The 18,510-nt window shown below is 39.5% G+C and overlaps 1 protein-coding gene and 1 long non-coding RNA gene across 2 annotated transcripts in view; one reads left to right on the forward strand and one right to left on the reverse strand.

The window, feature by feature from the left end:
- MRPS9 (mitochondrial ribosomal protein S9) overlaps positions 1-11,641 on the reverse strand; it is a 62,733-nt gene extending 51,092 nt beyond the window's left edge. The window contains exon 1 of the mRNA XM_025463135.3: positions 11,454-11,641. Coding sequence (XP_025318920.1) covers positions 11,454-11,588 — 135 coding nt within the window. The 5' untranslated portion in view covers positions 11,589-11,641. The remainder of the gene's footprint in view (positions 1-11,453) is intronic.
- A 48-nt stretch (positions 11,642-11,689) lies between these two features.
- Positions 11,690-12,886, forward strand: LOC125755940 (uncharacterized). Its single transcript, XR_007413546.1, has 2 exons — positions 11,690-12,146; positions 12,583-12,886. It is a non-coding gene; the product is annotated as an uncharacterized LOC125755940 (long non-coding RNA).
- Positions 12,887-18,510: the final 5,624 nt, after the last annotated feature.

Below are 18,510 nucleotides of genomic sequence, written 5' to 3' on the forward strand. Positions count from 1 at the left end.
TTGTAGGCTATTGTCTCTACATAAAACAGGGTGTTCAAACAATTGTTTTTATTATAGTACTCAGTTGGCAAGAGTCTGGAAACAGGTAAAAGGCCTGTTAAGAAAGCTGTTAGGAAAAAAAAAAAAAAAAAAGAAAGCTGTTAGAAATCTTCCTCCACTCAAGGGACACCTGGGTGCCTCAGCGGTTGAGTCAGCCTTCGGCTCAGGGCGTGATCTGGGAGTACCAGGATCAAGTCCCACATCGGGCTCCTTGTGTGGAGCCTGCTTCTCCCTCTGCTTGTGTGTCTGCCTCTCTTTCTTCCTGTTGATCATAGAAAAGAAAAAGAAAAAGAAAAAGAAAAAGAAAAAGAAAAAGAAAAAGAAAAAGAAAAAGAAAAAGAAAAAGAAAAAGAAAAAGAAAAAGAAAAAGAAAAAGAAAAAGAAAAAGAAAAAGAAAAAGAAAAAGAAAAAGAAAAGAAAAAGAAAAGAAAAAGAGAAAGAGAAAAAGAAAAAGAAAAAAAAGAAAAGAAATCGTCCTCCACTCAAAAGCTAGCTTTTAAAAGCCTCTACTTACACAGTAGTTTAAACTACTAGCATTTCACACAGTTAAACCCAAAATACCTAGAAGTGATATGAAAACATCCTTGTCTAATGCAAATATCCACATTTCATACTGATTGGTCAATGTCAACTACTTGTGATATTTGACACACAGGTAATGAAGAGATGACACTCCCTTTGAAAAGAAGTAAATGCCCTTGCAGACAGACAGCAAGCAGAGGACAAAGGAGAAAAGAGGCATGTACTGCAGAATAGCACACTTAGGCTATAGGTAGTCATCTTGCTTTAGGGTACAAATACAGCTCATCTTTCAAGGCTTTAAAATAACAGTTTAGCTTAGCTTGAGACTATTTTAAGCTGATGCAGTGAAGAAACTGCTTCAGTAAGCACTGACAAGCTTTATCATTAATTTGGTTCAATACACTAACTTACAGAAATAAGGGCTTTCCCATCCTTCTAAATTATCAGTAATGGTATCACTTGCCGCTGTTGATCCTTCTATGCTATAGCACTAAGAATTTCCCAAGGCATAAATAGTTCACCTGCAATAAAAGGTGCTAAGGAACCAGAAAAATGTTTTCAAATGACTATTTAGCCACATTCAGTAGATGGATATAACTAGAATAGATATTCTTGGTCCTGGTTTTTCTCAAAATCTTAATCTGTGGTTCTCGACCATTATCCCAGCCTCAACAATGTTAAGCACTCTTAAGCAATTCAGACCTTAACTATAATTTTTAGTAACTCCCTCACTTACCTCTTCATCAACAAACAAACCTCTCTCGCACATACCACCACCACCATCATCTCTCACTCATCCATTCCCTAACCCTTTGAGAATCAGAGATTCAAATAACTATAATAATTTGTCACTGTAGTTACAATAAAAAGTAAAAGAAAAAATACAGGACAAATATTACAAATATTACAATGCTCTATTAATAGTAAAAATTATGTTCTTAAACTCTCACAAATCAAAATAGTGATAAAATTATTTCTTGCAACTCCTTAATGAGTAAAATAAGGCAATTTAAAATCCCATGAAACTTTATAGTTTATTTTTCCTTGGGGAGCACAAAGGAGTTTCTTCTCTCTTCATATTATTAATCAAGAATCTTAAGATGTTTTTATAAAGATACAGTGTCACTATCAATGAGTAAAAACATGACCCAAACTTGCTTACGTATAGCCTCTTTGTACACTCCTAATCCTGCTCCCTCTCCCCACAGTTAGTGCCAACAGCATCAAATCCTTGTCTCAGGAGTTTTTCCATCTTGTTTTTACTTTTCCCAGGGTTCTGCTTCTGTGTGTGTGTTTCAATGATTTCATGTTTTCTTTGAACACTGGAAGATGTTGCTTCCTGTATTCAAAATGAAGAGAAAATACTGATCTGGATTTGGAGAAAGTAGCTGTCACGCAATAGAGGTGATTTTCCCCAATGTTCCACTGCCAAAAGGATGATTACACTGCTGGTTTTCTAAGTCACGTGACAAAATGTTTTTGTCCATAACCAAAACGATTTGTAATACAGGTGTCCCCACTACACTTGCCACCAACCACCAATCACAGCCCTCAGGAGAAATGAGTCTCCCAGTGAATATGAGACTTCCATTCACTGAAGTAATGAGTTCTAAAGGAACAGTAAGATAGGGAGGAAAGTGATGAGTTCAATTTGGGGCATGACAAGTTTGAGATGCTTGATGGGCATCTCCAGAGAGATAGGTGTCCTGGAGGCAGATGGCTCTGTGGGTATGTACACAGGAGAGATCTGAGCTAGAGATGCCGTCTGTTAATAATCAGCAAGGGACATGACATGACACCATCAAAGTAGGGGGAATGGCAGGCATTAGTGTTAGGATAAGAAACATCTATTTTACTATGCAAAGAAACAACATAGTTTGTGAGGGAAAAAGACGGAAAGGTAAGATTACTTATGTGTTATGGCCATTATTTTTATGAAACAGGACATGAGATGGGTCTGCAGAGTAAGAGGTGACAGGTTTGATGAACTGAATACTTCATGTTCAAAAAGCAATGATACAGTGGTTATAAAGTAGACAATAAAATTAAAGAAAGAATATTAGAAAAAAATTTTAAGCACTCCTTTATACTGGATGTGAGCCAGAAAAAAATACCAAAGAAACAGTTATGAATCTATATCCATACAATAGCTTTAATCTTAATTATCTTTTCGTTTCTTGTATTTTTCCTTTGTATGTTTCAGTGGTATATCCAATGTACTCTCTGAAGAGAGTTCTATCTTAAGGCAGATTGTACCCTTCAAATTATAAAGTGTTGCACTCCTAGGCAATACTTTTACCTTGAATTTCATTCTGTTGGATCGTAATATTGCAACCCTTTCAGACTTCCATTTGCCTTTCCCTGGAATATCACTGACCGTATTTTTTTTTTTTAATTTTTATTTATTTATGATAGTCACACAGAGAGAGAGAGAGGCAGAGACACAGGCAGAGGGAGAAGAAGGCTCCATGCACCGGGAGCCCAATGTGGGATTCAATCCTGGGTCTCCAGGATCGCGCCCTGGGCCAAAGGCAGGCGCCTAACCGCTGCGCCACCCAGGGATCCCACTGACCGTATTTTTCATTTAAATTTTAAATCACTTTAGGTTTTGTTTTTTGGGCCAATCTGAGTTTTTTACAAATATGAGAATACCTTATTTAAATGGATTTAATAGATACTGTCACATTTTCCATCTTATTTTATTTTTGTATGCTTCCATTCCTGTTTTCTTTCTTTTGCTAAATGGTCTGCAGTTTTTTATATTTGTCTTTTTTTTGATCCAGCAATTTGGACATTACACAGCCTTTTATTTTAGTAGTGATTACCTATATGTCTCCAAATAAAATGCTTAGATTATTTCTCCTATCAACCTCAGAAAGTAATACTCACCAACTCTCACCTTACTATTCTCTTCTCCGACCACAGAGGTGATCTGGTTTCCTGTCCTCTATCTCCGTTCTCTCAGTCTTATTTATCCCTTTGTTCTGCATTATGAATGATGTTTAAATTTTTACTCCTGGGTTTTTTTTTGTTTTGTTTTCTGCGGTGTCAATTCTGCAGCCACTCCGAATTTTTAGCTTTTTCAATCACTGGTCTATCTCCAAATATCTTCCCTTAACCATTTTTTCAATCGTATTTTCTTGTCTTATCTACTATTTCATATAGCTCTCCCTTACCCAATCTTTTAAGAATGTCCTTGACAGTGTGAAGCAGTTATAGAAAAATAATTCTTCCATTTTGTTGAGTAAATATTCCTTTGTGTTTTCTTCATCTCTCTCTCCCACAGTTCCTTTTCTTCTTTTGTTCTGACAACATTTGAGTATTACCTCCAGCAAAAGAGTTGATTATTAGCCTGAAGATTCATTTCTTCACTTGAATTAAAATTATCTTGTGTCTAGATTCTTAAGACTCTGTGACATGTGGCAGCTTTCTTAGTTTTAACATAAATGATGCTTTAAAAACTAAAATTTAAAAAAAAAATAAAAAAATAAAAACTAAAATTTTTTATTGTTCATTTAGAAAGGGCTTTTTTAAAAAGTCCACACTTTGCTATTTTTCAATCTCCTTAGGATCTTTTCAAAGACATTTGTATACACTGCCTAAGAATGTGACATTCTGGAATTCATATTTTTCTAAAACCATCACAGCATCAGTACCAGACTACTGAATATATTTATAAATATTCTAAATTATTCCAGCAGTGATTCACACAAAAATATTTACATTCAATAGAGTCCATTATTCATTAGCACAATCCATTAAGTAAGATAAGGCTGAATGTGAATTGACTAGATCTTTAGCTATAAACAGCTAGAATTCCTGGAGAGAACATGCTTCACTACTGTTAAGTACAAATCCCCAACAAAATTTTCTACAGGTTCTGTTTCCAACTGAAAAGCTATGACAGAGAATTTTCCTCACACTTTGTTTTTATGGACTGGTATAGATACAACTTGACAGATTTGTTTCTTTTTTAAGATAATCAGTGGGTCAGACAACTATAATTTCAATCAAGCGGGTTGCCAAAGAAGCAGACACATCCTGACAGAGCAGTGATGTCCCAAATCTGGCCAAATGCCAGTGCCACACACTACTTTAATGATATTACGAGTATTCAGGAGTTTCCTTTTTGTTCAATTGGATAAAAATGGAACAAAGAAGAAGCTGCTGCTAATCTGAATAGAAAAGGCAAAAGAAAAAATACTTGGAGGACTCAAAGAAAAGGTAAAGACTAAAGTCATATTAGAGAAAACATGGATAGAAAGAAACATTAGAAGGACACCAAGAGAGAGAGAGGACAGTAAGTTTTTTTGAATGAGTTTATATTTTTATCAACTAGAGATCTCTGGATGCAAGCAAAAGAATATGATTTTGCTCAAGCAAAAGAGACATTTCTTAGAAGAGTAACAGGGGCCCAGGACTATACTTGAAGCAGGGAGCTAAGAAGCAGGAACTCCAATGAGCCACGGCATGTGCAATGAAGTCTATGGCCATTAAGATAAAACGGTATTGCAACTGTCATTAGCTTTCTGCTCAAGATCTCATGGGAGGGACTATCTAATGGGGCTACTTTGGGTCAGATGCCCCAGATTATAGTCCTTCTAGATTGTATCCAGTGGTGAAGAACTCATCCCTCCTGAGAAAGCAGCAGTGCCCTGGTGAAAGGGAAGTGGACACCAGGTTAAACAAACATGGAAATCTACTACACTACTTGAGCAAAATTCACGATTTATATTCTTTCCACAAACTTATAAATTTAGAGCCTTAACACACTTACAAATCAAATAAAATATATGGGCTTTGTCTGAATCGTGCTTTAGACAAACTATAAAAAATTATTGCTAACACAACCAGGGAAATTTGAACATGGATGGAATAAGTAGCAGATATATTAAGAAATTATTGTTCATTCTGCCTGATATATCCATAGTGGCATGGAAGCCTTTTTTTTTTTTTTTTTTTTTTTTTAAGATTTTACTTATTTATTTGAGAGCAAGAAGACACACGCAGGCAGTAGGGGGAGAGGGAGAGGGAGAGGGAGAAGCAGACTTCCTGCTTAAGCAGGAAGCCCAACATGGCGCCTGATCCCAGAACCCTGAGATCATGACTTGACCCAAAGGCAAGGAGGGACACTTAACTGACTGAGCCACCCAGGCACCCCCATGTTTTTTTTTTTCTTTTTTTCTATTTTAAAAGCAACTTGGTGGCACCCGGGTGGCTCAGTGGTTGAGTGTCTGCCTTTGGCTCAGGTCGTGATCCTGGGGTCCTGGGACTGAGTCCCTCATCGGGCTCCCTGGATGGAGCCAGCTTCTCCCTCTGCCTGTGTCTCTGCCTCCCTCTCCCTCTCTCTCATGAATAAATAATTTTTAAAAACAAAAAATCTACTTGTTAGAGATGCACATTCAAGTATATATACAAGTAATATAATGGAAAGCCTGAGATTTACATAAAAGCTTCTAGAAAAAAAAAGGTAGGGAGACAGATGAAACAGAATTCAGAAAACAGTAGTAACTATTGAAGCCTGCTGACATATACAGGGAGTTCATTACAGTATTCTATTTTTGTAAATGCTTGAACATGCTTTATTTTTCATAAAATTCCAAGAAAGTAAACTATTTTACAAGTTAATTTAACAAAATTTAAGCAATTATTATGAGCCAGGCTATCTCCTGAGTTTTGACAGAAATAACTGTCAAGCAGAAGTGACTGATGTTAAAATGAGAATGTTGCCACAGTGAGAGAAGGAAGTATGAAACATGGTCAAAATGCAGTTTTCTTAAGTTACTAATCTATCTGGCAAAAAGGAGCATGGCAGGTGCTCACACACATGTGCATACACAACATGTGCACACACATATATCCCTACACGTAAGAACTCTTCACATGTTTAATTCAGGAAATGATCAGTGAGCATCTAGGAGGTGTCTGTGGGTCCTGTAATAGGCATCAGAGTAGGGATACAAAAGTTATGCTATTTTTCTCAAGAGGTTTACAAACCAAATGTAAGGGAAAGACCTATAAACACACAAGTCACTTAAGTAATAAAAAAGAACATAGTTGCAGGCAGCTTACAGGATGGTTCCCATGATTCTACCAGTTGGTATTCATCCTGTTGTTCAATCTCCTCCCCTTGAATGTGGGCTTCTGCAAATTGCTTGAGAAACTTGCTTCCCACGAATAGAATACTACTAAAGTGACAGAATGTCACCACTCAGATTAAGTTATAAAAAGACTGTCTTCCCTCTTGCCCCTCCCCCTTGATCAACCTGATAGAAGCCAGATGTGGTGAGGTGTCCTACAGAGGCCCATGTGACAAGAACGGAGGGTGGCCTCCAGCCAACGGCCAGTCCAATAACCTGCTAACACCCACATGAGCGAACTGAGAGACAGATTTCCACCCTCCAGCCTTGAGATAACAGGAGCCACAGCCACCACCTGGACTACTAAATTATGGGAGGCCCAAAGGGAAAACCCAGTAAAGCTGTGCCTACAAACTCGACCCGCAGAAACCATGAGATAACAAATGTCTGCTGTTTTAAGCTGCTCAGTTTGGGGGTACAGCAATAAGTAACTAATTAATTCATCATCCTAATTACAACAATGAAGCATAGTACAAGTAGATTTAGATCCATCCTTAAAAGGATGGATTTCAAAAGAAACAACTTATCCCATCAAAAAGGTTTTCATTTCCATTGCTAATAAAATAGGCTTTTTAAAAAAATCAAGTTATCTGGAGGAAAACATAACGAATTTACAGAGCTACATACAGCATTTGATACAAATGCAAGTCAATTTTTAATTTCAAAGAGTTTTTAAGCAATTTATCAATAAAGTTTATTTAGACCCTACTATAAACCAACTGGATGTCATGATAAATATACAATATTATAATCCCTAGGAGCCCGTTAAGATTAAAGAATAGATACTTAAGACAAAAATAACACTGTTTTTACAATAAAATCAAAATATACAGGGCCAACCCACCAAATGCCATTGAGCATTCTTCAGCAAACAGACCAATTCAATAAGGGGTGTACTGACTCAATAAAAATGTAAAGTTTAAGCACTGAGTGTTTAATAGAAAATAAAATTAAGAGGACATATCATTGATATTTGGTAATTCTAGCTTTCAAAATAGAAAATTAGTCTACTGTTTTTCCTTAATATAAGCCATAAGGGCTCAGTGGGTACAACATGCAACTCTTGATCTCAAGGACTTAGGTTCAAGCCCCCACTGGGTATACAGATTACTTAAAAATAATATCTTAAAAAATACATACATATATATACATACATATATATATATAGGGGTGCTTGGATGTCACAGTCAGTTAAGCATCTGACTCCTGGTTTCAGCTCAGGTTACAAGCTCAGGGTCCTAGGATCCAACCTGAAGCAGGGCTCCATGTTCAACGGGGAGTCTACTTGAGGATTCTCTCTCCCTCTCCCTCTGTACCTCCCCGTTAGCATGCACATGCACTCCTCTCTCTATATATAAAATAAATAAATCTTTCTTAAGAAGTCATAAGTATTTCAGAAAGCTAAATTAGCATTCTTACATTATATTGATAGAGGATTTAAGAATCCATGGGTAACCTTTGTAGTATACCATGACTGTCAACTGCTTATAATAATGCCAGTGAGATTTTCATTAGTGAAAGATTAAAAAAAAAAAAAAAAAAAAAAGGCATGTACATTAGTATAGCAACACAGACCATAATCTGGGTCCCATCAAACTTTCCCACCTCTCACCATTCTTGCACTAATTATTATACCAATTATAACAGCTATAACCAATTAGTCGTTGCCAGATCAACTGACTATATATCTTCCTAGAACAGAGTATCTTTCTTTTTTATCTAACTCCTAATTGCTCCAGAAAACTCTATCATCTCCTTGGAGAAGGGGCCCATCCCACCACTCTACCCATTTCAACTCAATTGCATTAGGCACTGCACTTTTGTGTTCTTCTGTATTCACCTCTGTAAACCTTATGATAAACTGTGAATAGGTAGGTACCTGATAACCAGGGGTTTATAATCTGAAGTTTCGCCATTCACAAGTTAAGATTCCCTCCTCTATCCCAAATTTGGTACACTTAGATATTTGCAATTGTAGAGGCATTAATATGAAACGTATATACCACAAGATTGGTACACAAGAGGGAGTCTGTTAGTGAGGGTCCCAACTGGGCACAAAAGAGTCACAATTTTTAGCAAAACTTGTTTCTTTTTCCTTGTGGCATCAGTGTTTCTCAAGCGTTTTTGACTGTGATCCACAGTAATAGGTACTATTTGTATCACAACCTAGGACACACTCATACGTATAAACAAAATGCAAAAAAAATCTTGTACAAGATGGATTTATTATTATTATATTGTTTTATGAAACACGGCCTTTAAGAAAATGTAACTTTTTTTTTTTTTCTGAGAGACAGAGGATAGTATGTGCAAGTGTGCAGGAGAGGGGACAGAGAGGGAGACAGAGAGAATTCCAAGCAGGCTCCACCCACAGTGCAGAGTCCCAGGCCGGGCTTGCTCTCACCTACCCTGAGATCAAGATGTGAGACCAAATCAAGATCCGAAGCCCAACCGACTGAGCCACCTACATGGCCTGAGAAAAATGTAATACTAACATTAGAGATGGGATATGCAGAAGTATTAATACTTAAGACAGACAAACTCTGTGCCAGAAAAAAGCTTTATAAATGTCTTTAACCATATATGTGGTAATAGTAAGGGTCTGACGGGGGTCAGTTAAATCTTTCAGTTATATATCTTAGTTGTACTTCATATGGTAAAACATAGGCTGTTACAATACTAAGGAATTTAGGGATGCAGCAGTTTCAGGATCATCCCTGGAGAGGGTAAGGGTCAATACTGTCTGGTAATTATTTGATAATGATTTGTTTACTTCACAGTGCCTGACTCAAGTAAAGTGCTCAGTAAACATTTGCCATATGGAGGGGGAAAAAAGCTTTATTTCAAGTCGGGGAGATGAAAATTAAAGAAGCAAGGAGGAATCACTGTTTACCATCTTATTGAAAAAAAAATACCTAATGCTAGTTGAAAAGGGGGCACTTTCATACATCAATGATGGAGTGTGATTGCCACAGCCTTCCTGGAAAGCTATGTGGAAATATCTTTTAAAATTTAAGATGTACACACACTTTGCAGCAATAAACTCACAACTTTCCTACAGAAATAAAAGCAATGTAAGTACCTAAGAATTATTACAGGATGTTTACTAAACATTTTATTAATGGTTAGAAAATGGAAACAAAATAAATGGCCATCAACTATTAGCACTGACATAGATGCACGCTTATGATAAAAAGAACGTAAAGACAGAGAAGGATACATAGATTCTGGAGGTTGAGAGAGGGAGAGAAAATTAGTAGCCCCTTCCCCCATACACACACACAGTGTCAGCAATTAAAACATTCCATACGCTATAGCTAACTAAGCATATATAGGGAAAACATACTCAAAAGAGATGCATGAAAAAAATAAAAACTTCCAACGTATTCTGTAATAAAAAAGTAGTAAAGAGCACTTGGATACCTCAGTCATTTAAACATCTATCTGACTCTTGGTTTCAGCTCAGGTCATGATCTCAGGATCCTGGGAAAGAGCCCTGAGTAGGGCTCCCCACTGAGCCAGGAGAATGCTTAGGCTTCCGCTTCTCCTTCTACCTTTGCCTCTCCCCATGCTTGTGCACTTGCGCACACACACTCTCTCTCTCACAAATAAACAAATAAAATCTTTAAAAAAAAATAAAAGAATGAATGAAAAATAAGTGATGGATAAAAGAATAGATGGACTGGTCGATTTAGGTTAAAATATAAAAACGATGTTTAAAAATACACAGTATTCCTTTTTTCAATAGTTTTTATATCATAATATTTGGCCTCTATACAATATTTGGTACTTGTTTATCACTTTGCCTACTTAAAACATTCACTTGTTTTCCATGACACCACACTGGTTTCCCCCGTTTCTTTGGCACTTCATTCTCAATCTCTGGGAGGCTCTTCTTCGCCGTTGTCCTTCAGGGCCCTGTCCCTCTACTCATTCCAATTCGGTACACCATCATTAGGTGTTTGAATTCACTTCCAAGGCCTCGATTACCATCTACAAGTTGACAGAGGGCTTGTAGAGAAGTTCTTCTTGAACTATAAACTTGTCAATCTTTGGGCCTACTGGAAATCTCCACGTGGACAACCCAATTATTACTGTATAATAACTATAATTATATCCAAAACTAAGCTCGTTTTCTTCCCTCTCAAAACTTTCCCCTCCTTTCGAGATCCCAAGTCAGCATCACCAAAACAGCTGTGAAGCTAGAATACTGGCTTCTCACCGCCCTCGGGGGAGTAAAGGAAATGTACAAGTTCTGGTCTCCATCTCTCCGGAGAACCGGCGTTGGGGGAAATTAAGAAAACAGAAGCCGCACAGATGCAAGGCACTTTTAAGGCCGCTATGAATCCTATCCACTGTGTGACTTTATCCACTGAGTCTTCCAGCCCACTGCAGGAGTCCAGTCCTTCACCTCCTCGGGTGAATGGACCGCAGGGCGAGCGGGGAGCTCCAGACCCTACACACCTGGGCACCGACTCCCCTTAGCTCCGCAGACAACTCAAGGAAGGGGGTCGCTCTAGGTCCGTCTGCAGAACACTTCCTCCCTCACTGCACCCTGCAAAACCCAGAAACCACCTCGAGTGGCCGCTGCAAACCAACACCCACTCCTCCTCTCTCAACCACAGGCCTCTCCGAAACACCCCAGACCCTTTTCAGTCCCGGCCCGGGCGCACGCGAGACGCCAGGAGAAAGCAGCGGCGCCGGCTCCACATCCTCGCGCTACACGGACCCGTGCATCCACTTCCGCCTCACCTGAGATCCGGTACCTGTCTGCAACTCCGCAGCTGCGGCTTTCCAGACGCCTTGTTTCTGGGAGAGGCTAACCCTACCTCCGAGAAAGAGTCGGCAGGAAAGTGCGGCGTAGCAGGACACACAGGGAGCCGCCATGTTGGCCGCCGGAGGGCCAGGCGGGAGGGCGAGGGGGCGGGGCCTCAGGGCTGCGCAGGCGCCGGAGGGAGCTAGGTTCCGGGGGCTGTCGGGAAGGGGCGGGGGCGTGTCCCGCGGTCGGGGCGGCTCGTCGCTGGTTGGGTGTGTGAGTCCGCGGGGCGGGCCCGACTCCGCCCCCTGGCGCTCCGCGGCGCCCTCTCGGCCCCTGTCTCCTCCTGCGGGTGCTGAAGCCTGTCCTCGTCCAGGTCTTAGTAACGACTCTCCCGTGGGCCTTCCTTCCCTTGCCGGGTGCTGCACGTCCAACTGCAGAACCCGCGCCGCCCGCCCGCCCGACTCCTGCGGTCTGACTTCGCGCGCCCCGAGCGACGCTGCGCTCCTTGCTCACCGAGGAACGGACTCCAAACCTTGGCTCCTGTGCGTCTTTCAGCGACGGGTCTCCGCTTCTCTCTGCCTTTCCACAGTTTCCAGGAGCCAGGGTCTGCACCCCCTCCAGCAGCCTTCCCGGCGCTCACATGTCCCTCGTGTATCAGTGTAACGCACAGGCTACACCACTCACAGGTGAGAATGAAACAGTCTTACCAGGTTTGCATGCCTCCTCCCGTGTGTTAGCGCCCAGACTTAGCTGAAACCCGATCAGAATTAAATGCACCGTCACGAAATAGAAACGAGTATAGCTTGGTTTCTGAGCCTTGTGTGCTCCTGAGAGGAACTCCCAAGGTGCTGTCTACAAAATCCACTTTAAGTGATGCACTAAGCCGCTCTGAAAGGATTTCCAAACACTTAGAATTGAAGGATAAGTGAAATTAAAACACAAATACAAAGTTGTCAAGCAAATGAATACACCAGCATTTCTTAAAACACATTTAGTCATTAAAAAGGTAGAGATGACATATTCCCAGAAAAAAAAAAAAAGAAAGAAAAAGGGTTCCTTTAAATGGAATTCACTTCGTTGTACTGAAAAGCTCATTCTGTTGTTCTGTCACTTATCTTTTAGGCTAGTAAAACTTTCATCAGAGATTGGCATAGGTTCTCGGACCAGCATTTGGGAACCAAAACTTTATAGCCCATCAAAATAGATGCCTTTAGGGGCGCCTGGGTGGCTCAGTTGGTTGGACGTTGGCTCAGGTCATGATCTCAGGATTTTGGGATGGAGCCCCACATCAGGCTCCTTGCTCAGCGGGGAGCCTGCTTCTCCCTCTCCCTCTGCCTGCCTCTCCCTCTGCTTGTGTTTTCTCTTCTGTGTGTCAAATGAATAAATAAAATCTTAAAAAAAATAAAATAGATGCCTTTAAAAAGTGGTTCCTATACATTGTCACAAAAATGTTTTTAACTTAATTGTGGAAATTTAAATGGAAAACAACCAAATAAGTATGTGAAAGTGGGATTTTTACTATTTCTTTTTAAAAAAATGACATGTTGGAATATATAAGAACTAAGTAAGTTCTGAAATTAAGGTTAGGAATTTTGGAGGTTTTTCTTTTTTCCTTTTCTCTAAAATTCATGTTACAGGCTTTTACTAGATTACAGTAAAACGAGTGTAATATATTTCCTACCTCTAGGGGCAACACTTGGACGGCTGCATGAAATTTCCTGTGTAGACTTTGAGTTTGGAAAAAATATACCACTATAGGTTGGCATTAGGTACATAATCTGAAGTCAGGAGGAAAGATTGGAATCAAGAACATGCTGATAGACATTTAAAATATGAGAAAAATGTACTTTTACCAAAAAGCCACAGCTTAGACTCATTTTATTTTCCTCTCATTTACTGAGCACCTGTTATGTCAGAGACATCAGGTCTCCTAGGCAGGAGGATCATAAAATCCCCAAAGTCCAATACGGTAGAGTGACATCTAATGTGAGAGTTTGGTTCTAAGGTCAGCCTTTTGGGTAAATATCAGGAGAGTCAAAATGTTGAACTAACAACAAGTGCTGCTGAGATGTGAGATAGTGATAACTTCTAGATGCTTCTTGTGGGAGTGTACTAGTATTGCCCTCCTGAAATCAACCAACCAATCAATGCTGTTAAGGGGAGTATACCCTCCAATCCAGCAGTTACATTCCTAGGTGTATACCCTGCAGAAATTCTTGCACAGCATACCAGACGACTTGTATCTGTCATCAGGGAGACCCCTGAACTCAGGAAACTCCATAGAAGCTTCTGCCAAACTATGTTATCTTTTAGAAACTAACAAATTGCTGGAACAAGAAAAGAAATATTTGAATATGACCTCCCAGGACAGACACCTGTGCAAGTGAATCATAAAGTGTCTGATAGTTACCTGAGCTTCATTATAATGTTAAAATCCCCATCCTGAAAGGGATATAAGCCTCATTAGCATAACATGCAACATACGTAATGGCATGTTTTATGAGTGGGAATGTGTAATTCTATACCTGCCCATTACATGTGATGATGATGCCTCTCCCTCTGAATATTCATCCCAAACCCTAATAAAAGAAACCTGCTCATTCCTGCTTTGGCAGACATGGCTTTGGAAATTATTCCTGTGATCTCCTTATTTGCTTACAAATCTCAATGACCTTCTGAAGCAACTCAACCTGGTGTAGTCTCTGTCTAACTCACTAAGGAGCAGACACACATCAGCACACAAACATAAGAATGTTCATAACATTTTTTTAATGACAAAAGTAACCTGCCTATTAGTCAGAGGATGGGTAGACATCAATGACAATGAGTGAACCACAATCACACAGTATGGATGGGTTTCACCAGGTTGAGGAAAAAATAGAAAGTCACCTAGGCTTGCCAAGTCTGATTCCATTTACATGAAGTTCAAAACCAGGTAAAGTTAAGGAAGATATTGTTTAAGGTTCTATCCCTCTGTAGTAAAACCATAAAGAAAAGCAAAAGAGCGATAAACACAGACTTGGGAATAGAAAATAACCCAGGAAAGAGGGAGAGGATGCTGTGAGCAGGACACCAGAGGTGTCAGTGCTCCTGCCAATGTTCTTTGTCTTTAGGTGGCTGGTGGATACACAGGTGTTCATTTCATCCTTGAAAAATATAGATATATATAACAGGGAAAGTTAATTTCATCTCACTTCCCACCATGACTCACATTGGAAGATGTGGCAGGCTATGGTGGGAGTGTAAATTGATACAGTTTTTATTTCTTTTTCCTGTATTTCTCATATCCCATTTCCTTACTCCTCTCTCTTTCATTATCTCCTCTTCATCTCCTACTCTCTCTCTTCTCCTTCCCAGTGTAGATGGCTTACGTGATGAATGATGTAGTTTCCAGAAAATTCACACATACACACACACTCACACACACCTCTTAAAAGGATTCCTGAACTACAGAACTTTGTGAGGCAACCTTAACCTAGAAAAAGCACAAAGGCTCAATGAGTCCACAGATAATTGAGATCTTCAGAGAACTTTGGTCAAAGATGACCAAATACTCTGTGGCTCTGGGAAGTGCACTGAACGTGGATCAAGAAATATGTGTTATCATCTGAACTCGGCCACAAACTCACTCTTTGACATTGATGGTTTTGTTTAGCTTATGGAAAACTTACATTTCTCATTAGTGTAACCGAGGGGTGGATTAGAACAGTGATTCTCAAAAGTATGGTACCCAGAGCAGGAACCTCAGCATTACCTAATTATACTAAGTGTTAAACTGGATTCAATTCAAAAGATGTTGAGGTCCTAATACTTAGTACCTCATAATGTGAACTTACTTGGAAATAAGGGTTGTTCCAGAGGTAATCAGGTAAAATAAAAAAAGGTCATTTGAGTGGGCCCTAATCCAATATGACTATTACAGGGAAATTTTGATTTATAGATAGATGTGTACAGAGGGAAACCAATGTAAATACACAGGAAGATGGGCATCTGTAAGCTGTAAGCCATAGAACAGGTGAGGCTACTGGAAGCACGGAAAGAGATCTGGAACAAATTTTCCCTCACAGGCCTCGGGAGAAACCAGCCCTACTTACACCTTGATCTTGGACTTCCAGACTCTAGAATTGTGAGACAATAAATTTCTGTTGTTTAAGTCACCCAGTTTATGGCCCTTTCTTACAGCAGCCCCAAGAATATACCCAGTGTGTTCGTTTTTTAAAACATCTACAATTTTTCAGTACTCCTCCTTTTTTCTTTTTAAAGATTTTATTTATTTATTTGAGAGAGAAAGAGCATACAAGAGAGAGCATGAGCAGTGGGGAGGGATAGAGGGAAAAGCAGACTCCCAAGTGAGCAGGAAGCCCGATCTAGGGCTCAATCCCAGGACCCTGGGATCATGACCCAAGCTAAAGGCAGATGCTTAACCAACTGAGCCATGCAGGCACCCCAGTACCCCTCCTTTTAAAAGGTAGGTCCCTCCTTTTGAATATGAGCTAGATTTAATGACTTGTCTCTGAAGAATAGAGTTTGGATATTAGTTGCAAAAGCTGGCTTCCTGCTTGCTCTCTCTTTCTTGAAGCACCCACTCTGAGGAACTCAGATGCCCTGAGGTGAGACAGCCATACGGAAAGATCTGTCTAGTAAAGAACTAAAGCCTTCTGCTAACAGCAGTGGGAGTGAGCCATCCTAAAAGTGGGTCCTCCAGCCAAGTCTTCACACGATTTCAGCCCTCCAATCAACAGCTTGATTGCCACTCCAGGAGAGATCCTGAACCAGAGCCACTAATCTCAGACTCCTGGGCCACAGAAATCATGAGATAATAAATGCGTGTTCTTTTAAGCTACTAACATATGACGTAATTTGTTATGCAGCGATAGATGACAAGTATACCTGGGAATTTGTTAGAAATGGAAATTCTTGGGGTCCCAGCCCAGACCTACTACATTTCGGAGTGAGACCCAGCATGAAACCCTACAAATCACTCATGGCTCTTGTTAGGTCAGATTCCATGACATTTCAACCAGCGTCAATACTCTTTCATCTGGACCATCTGGTCTGACCATGCAGATTCCTACATGTCTTTTATGTACACATGTGGTTAAACAATACATCACATGAATTTTACCATTTTAACACTTTTTAAGTATACAGTTCAGTGGCATGAAATATATTCACGTTGTGCAACTATTACCACCATCCAGCTACAGAACACGTCAATCTTCCCAAATTGAAACTCTGTCCCCATTAAATACTTCCCAATCACCCTCTTCCCAACCCCTATAACCACCATTCCACTTTCTGTCTTTATGAGTTTGATTATTTTAAGTACTGCACATGAGTAGAATCTCACAATATTTGTCCATTTGGGCCTGACTTATTTTACTTAGCATCACATTTTCAAGTTTCACCCACGTGGTAGCATATTTCAGAATTTCATTCCTTTTTAAGGATAAATAATATTCCATTGTGTGTATATGCCACATATGTTTATCCATCCATCCATTGGGGGACACACGAGTTGTTTCCACTTTCTGGCTATCACGAATAATGGTGCTATGAGCATGAGCGCCAAAGTATCTGTTTGCATACCTGCTTTCAATTCTTTGGGGTATATACCCAGAAGGGGCATTACAGGATTCTCGTTTTTAATGGGGCCAGGTTTTTAACTTAACTTACACAGGCAGGTAGATGCCCACACAACTTCAGTTGCATTTAAATCTACACCTTAAAGACTTGTTATTATCGAGACCACTCCCAGCTAAATAAGCAATGTACATGGAGGAAGGACATGAGTAATGTAAATTACACCGAAGTGTAAAAATATTTATGAGAGGTAATTTTAGTACATAATCGCTATACATGAAGCTTCTATAACAGTTTAAAAACTGAATCTGAAAAAAAAACTCAATCTGTCTCAGCCTACAAGTAAATCTATTCTCCTAAAATGCATATATTTTACCATATTAATTGAATTTTAATTAATAACAAATAGAACAGATATCTTCTTTGGTGTTTTCCCCCACTGTGTTCAACGTGGACCCAATCCATCTACATATGCTCTTTACCTATGAGCTGTCAATTATGGTTGCTATAAAAGACACAGCACTTAGGGGGCTGTCAATCAATGCTGTTACGATGCTTCAAGAATTATTTCTCTAGACCTCGTTATCAAAAATAAAACAAATTTACATGGAACATAAAGGTGGATCAATCACACCATTTGCTGTGCACGGAAAATTGTCTCCAACATACATAGCTTCAGGGGCAGCGTGCTTAGGGCCAGAGCCTTCTTGACCATATTTGCAATTATTTTGCATAGATTAAGTCATTTTTTTTTTTTGAGTGCATGTGGATGGTAGAAGTAGTTACTCTGTGTGGTAGAATTAGAAGTTGTTTCCTATCAGGAATAGCGGCATGTACAAAATGTCCTGTGACACTATGGGTGTTTCTTTCATCCATGCCCTCCCTACCCATGGATTTGGGCTCGACCCAGTTCTCCCTTGTGATGAACTCTGAACAGAGATAAAGTAGGTCTAGAAAAAGGTAGCTAAATGGCCAAGATTACACACTGAATATAGTCAAGGTGCTAGGATTTCAGAGCAAAAACAAACAAACAACAACAACTAAAGAATTTTAAGAAGGAATATAATTGAAATCAATAACATTAGTGAGGGCCTGGCCTAAATAAATACAGACTTAAAAACTAAATTTCAGAAAACTAGAGCCAAAATAAACTGCTTGAGGCATAAAAGAGACTATTTTAGGACAAAGAAAGGAGGTACCACTTTACACAGCAGGGAGGCAACTTAAAAAGTACATTGAGGGGAAGAAATTGATGCAGCCTGAAAATGTAAATAAGTAGAAGATTGTCATCTGGACCTGAAAAAAAAAAAGAGAGATTCTGAAGTATAATCTTCATTCTTATGCTTTTGAGGAAGTGAAGGTAAGAGCAACATATGTGTCTCTATCAGAGAAAGTGTATTATGCATTTAGATGGACCATGAGATACAATTCCAAGAAATGTGAAAGAGAGTTATAGAAATGATATAT

Source organism: Canis lupus, chromosome 10 (assembly GCF_003254725.2).
Source record: "Canis lupus dingo isolate Sandy chromosome 10, ASM325472v2, whole genome shotgun sequence".
NCBI classification, from domain to species: domain Eukaryota; kingdom Metazoa; phylum Chordata; class Mammalia; order Carnivora; family Canidae; genus Canis; species Canis lupus.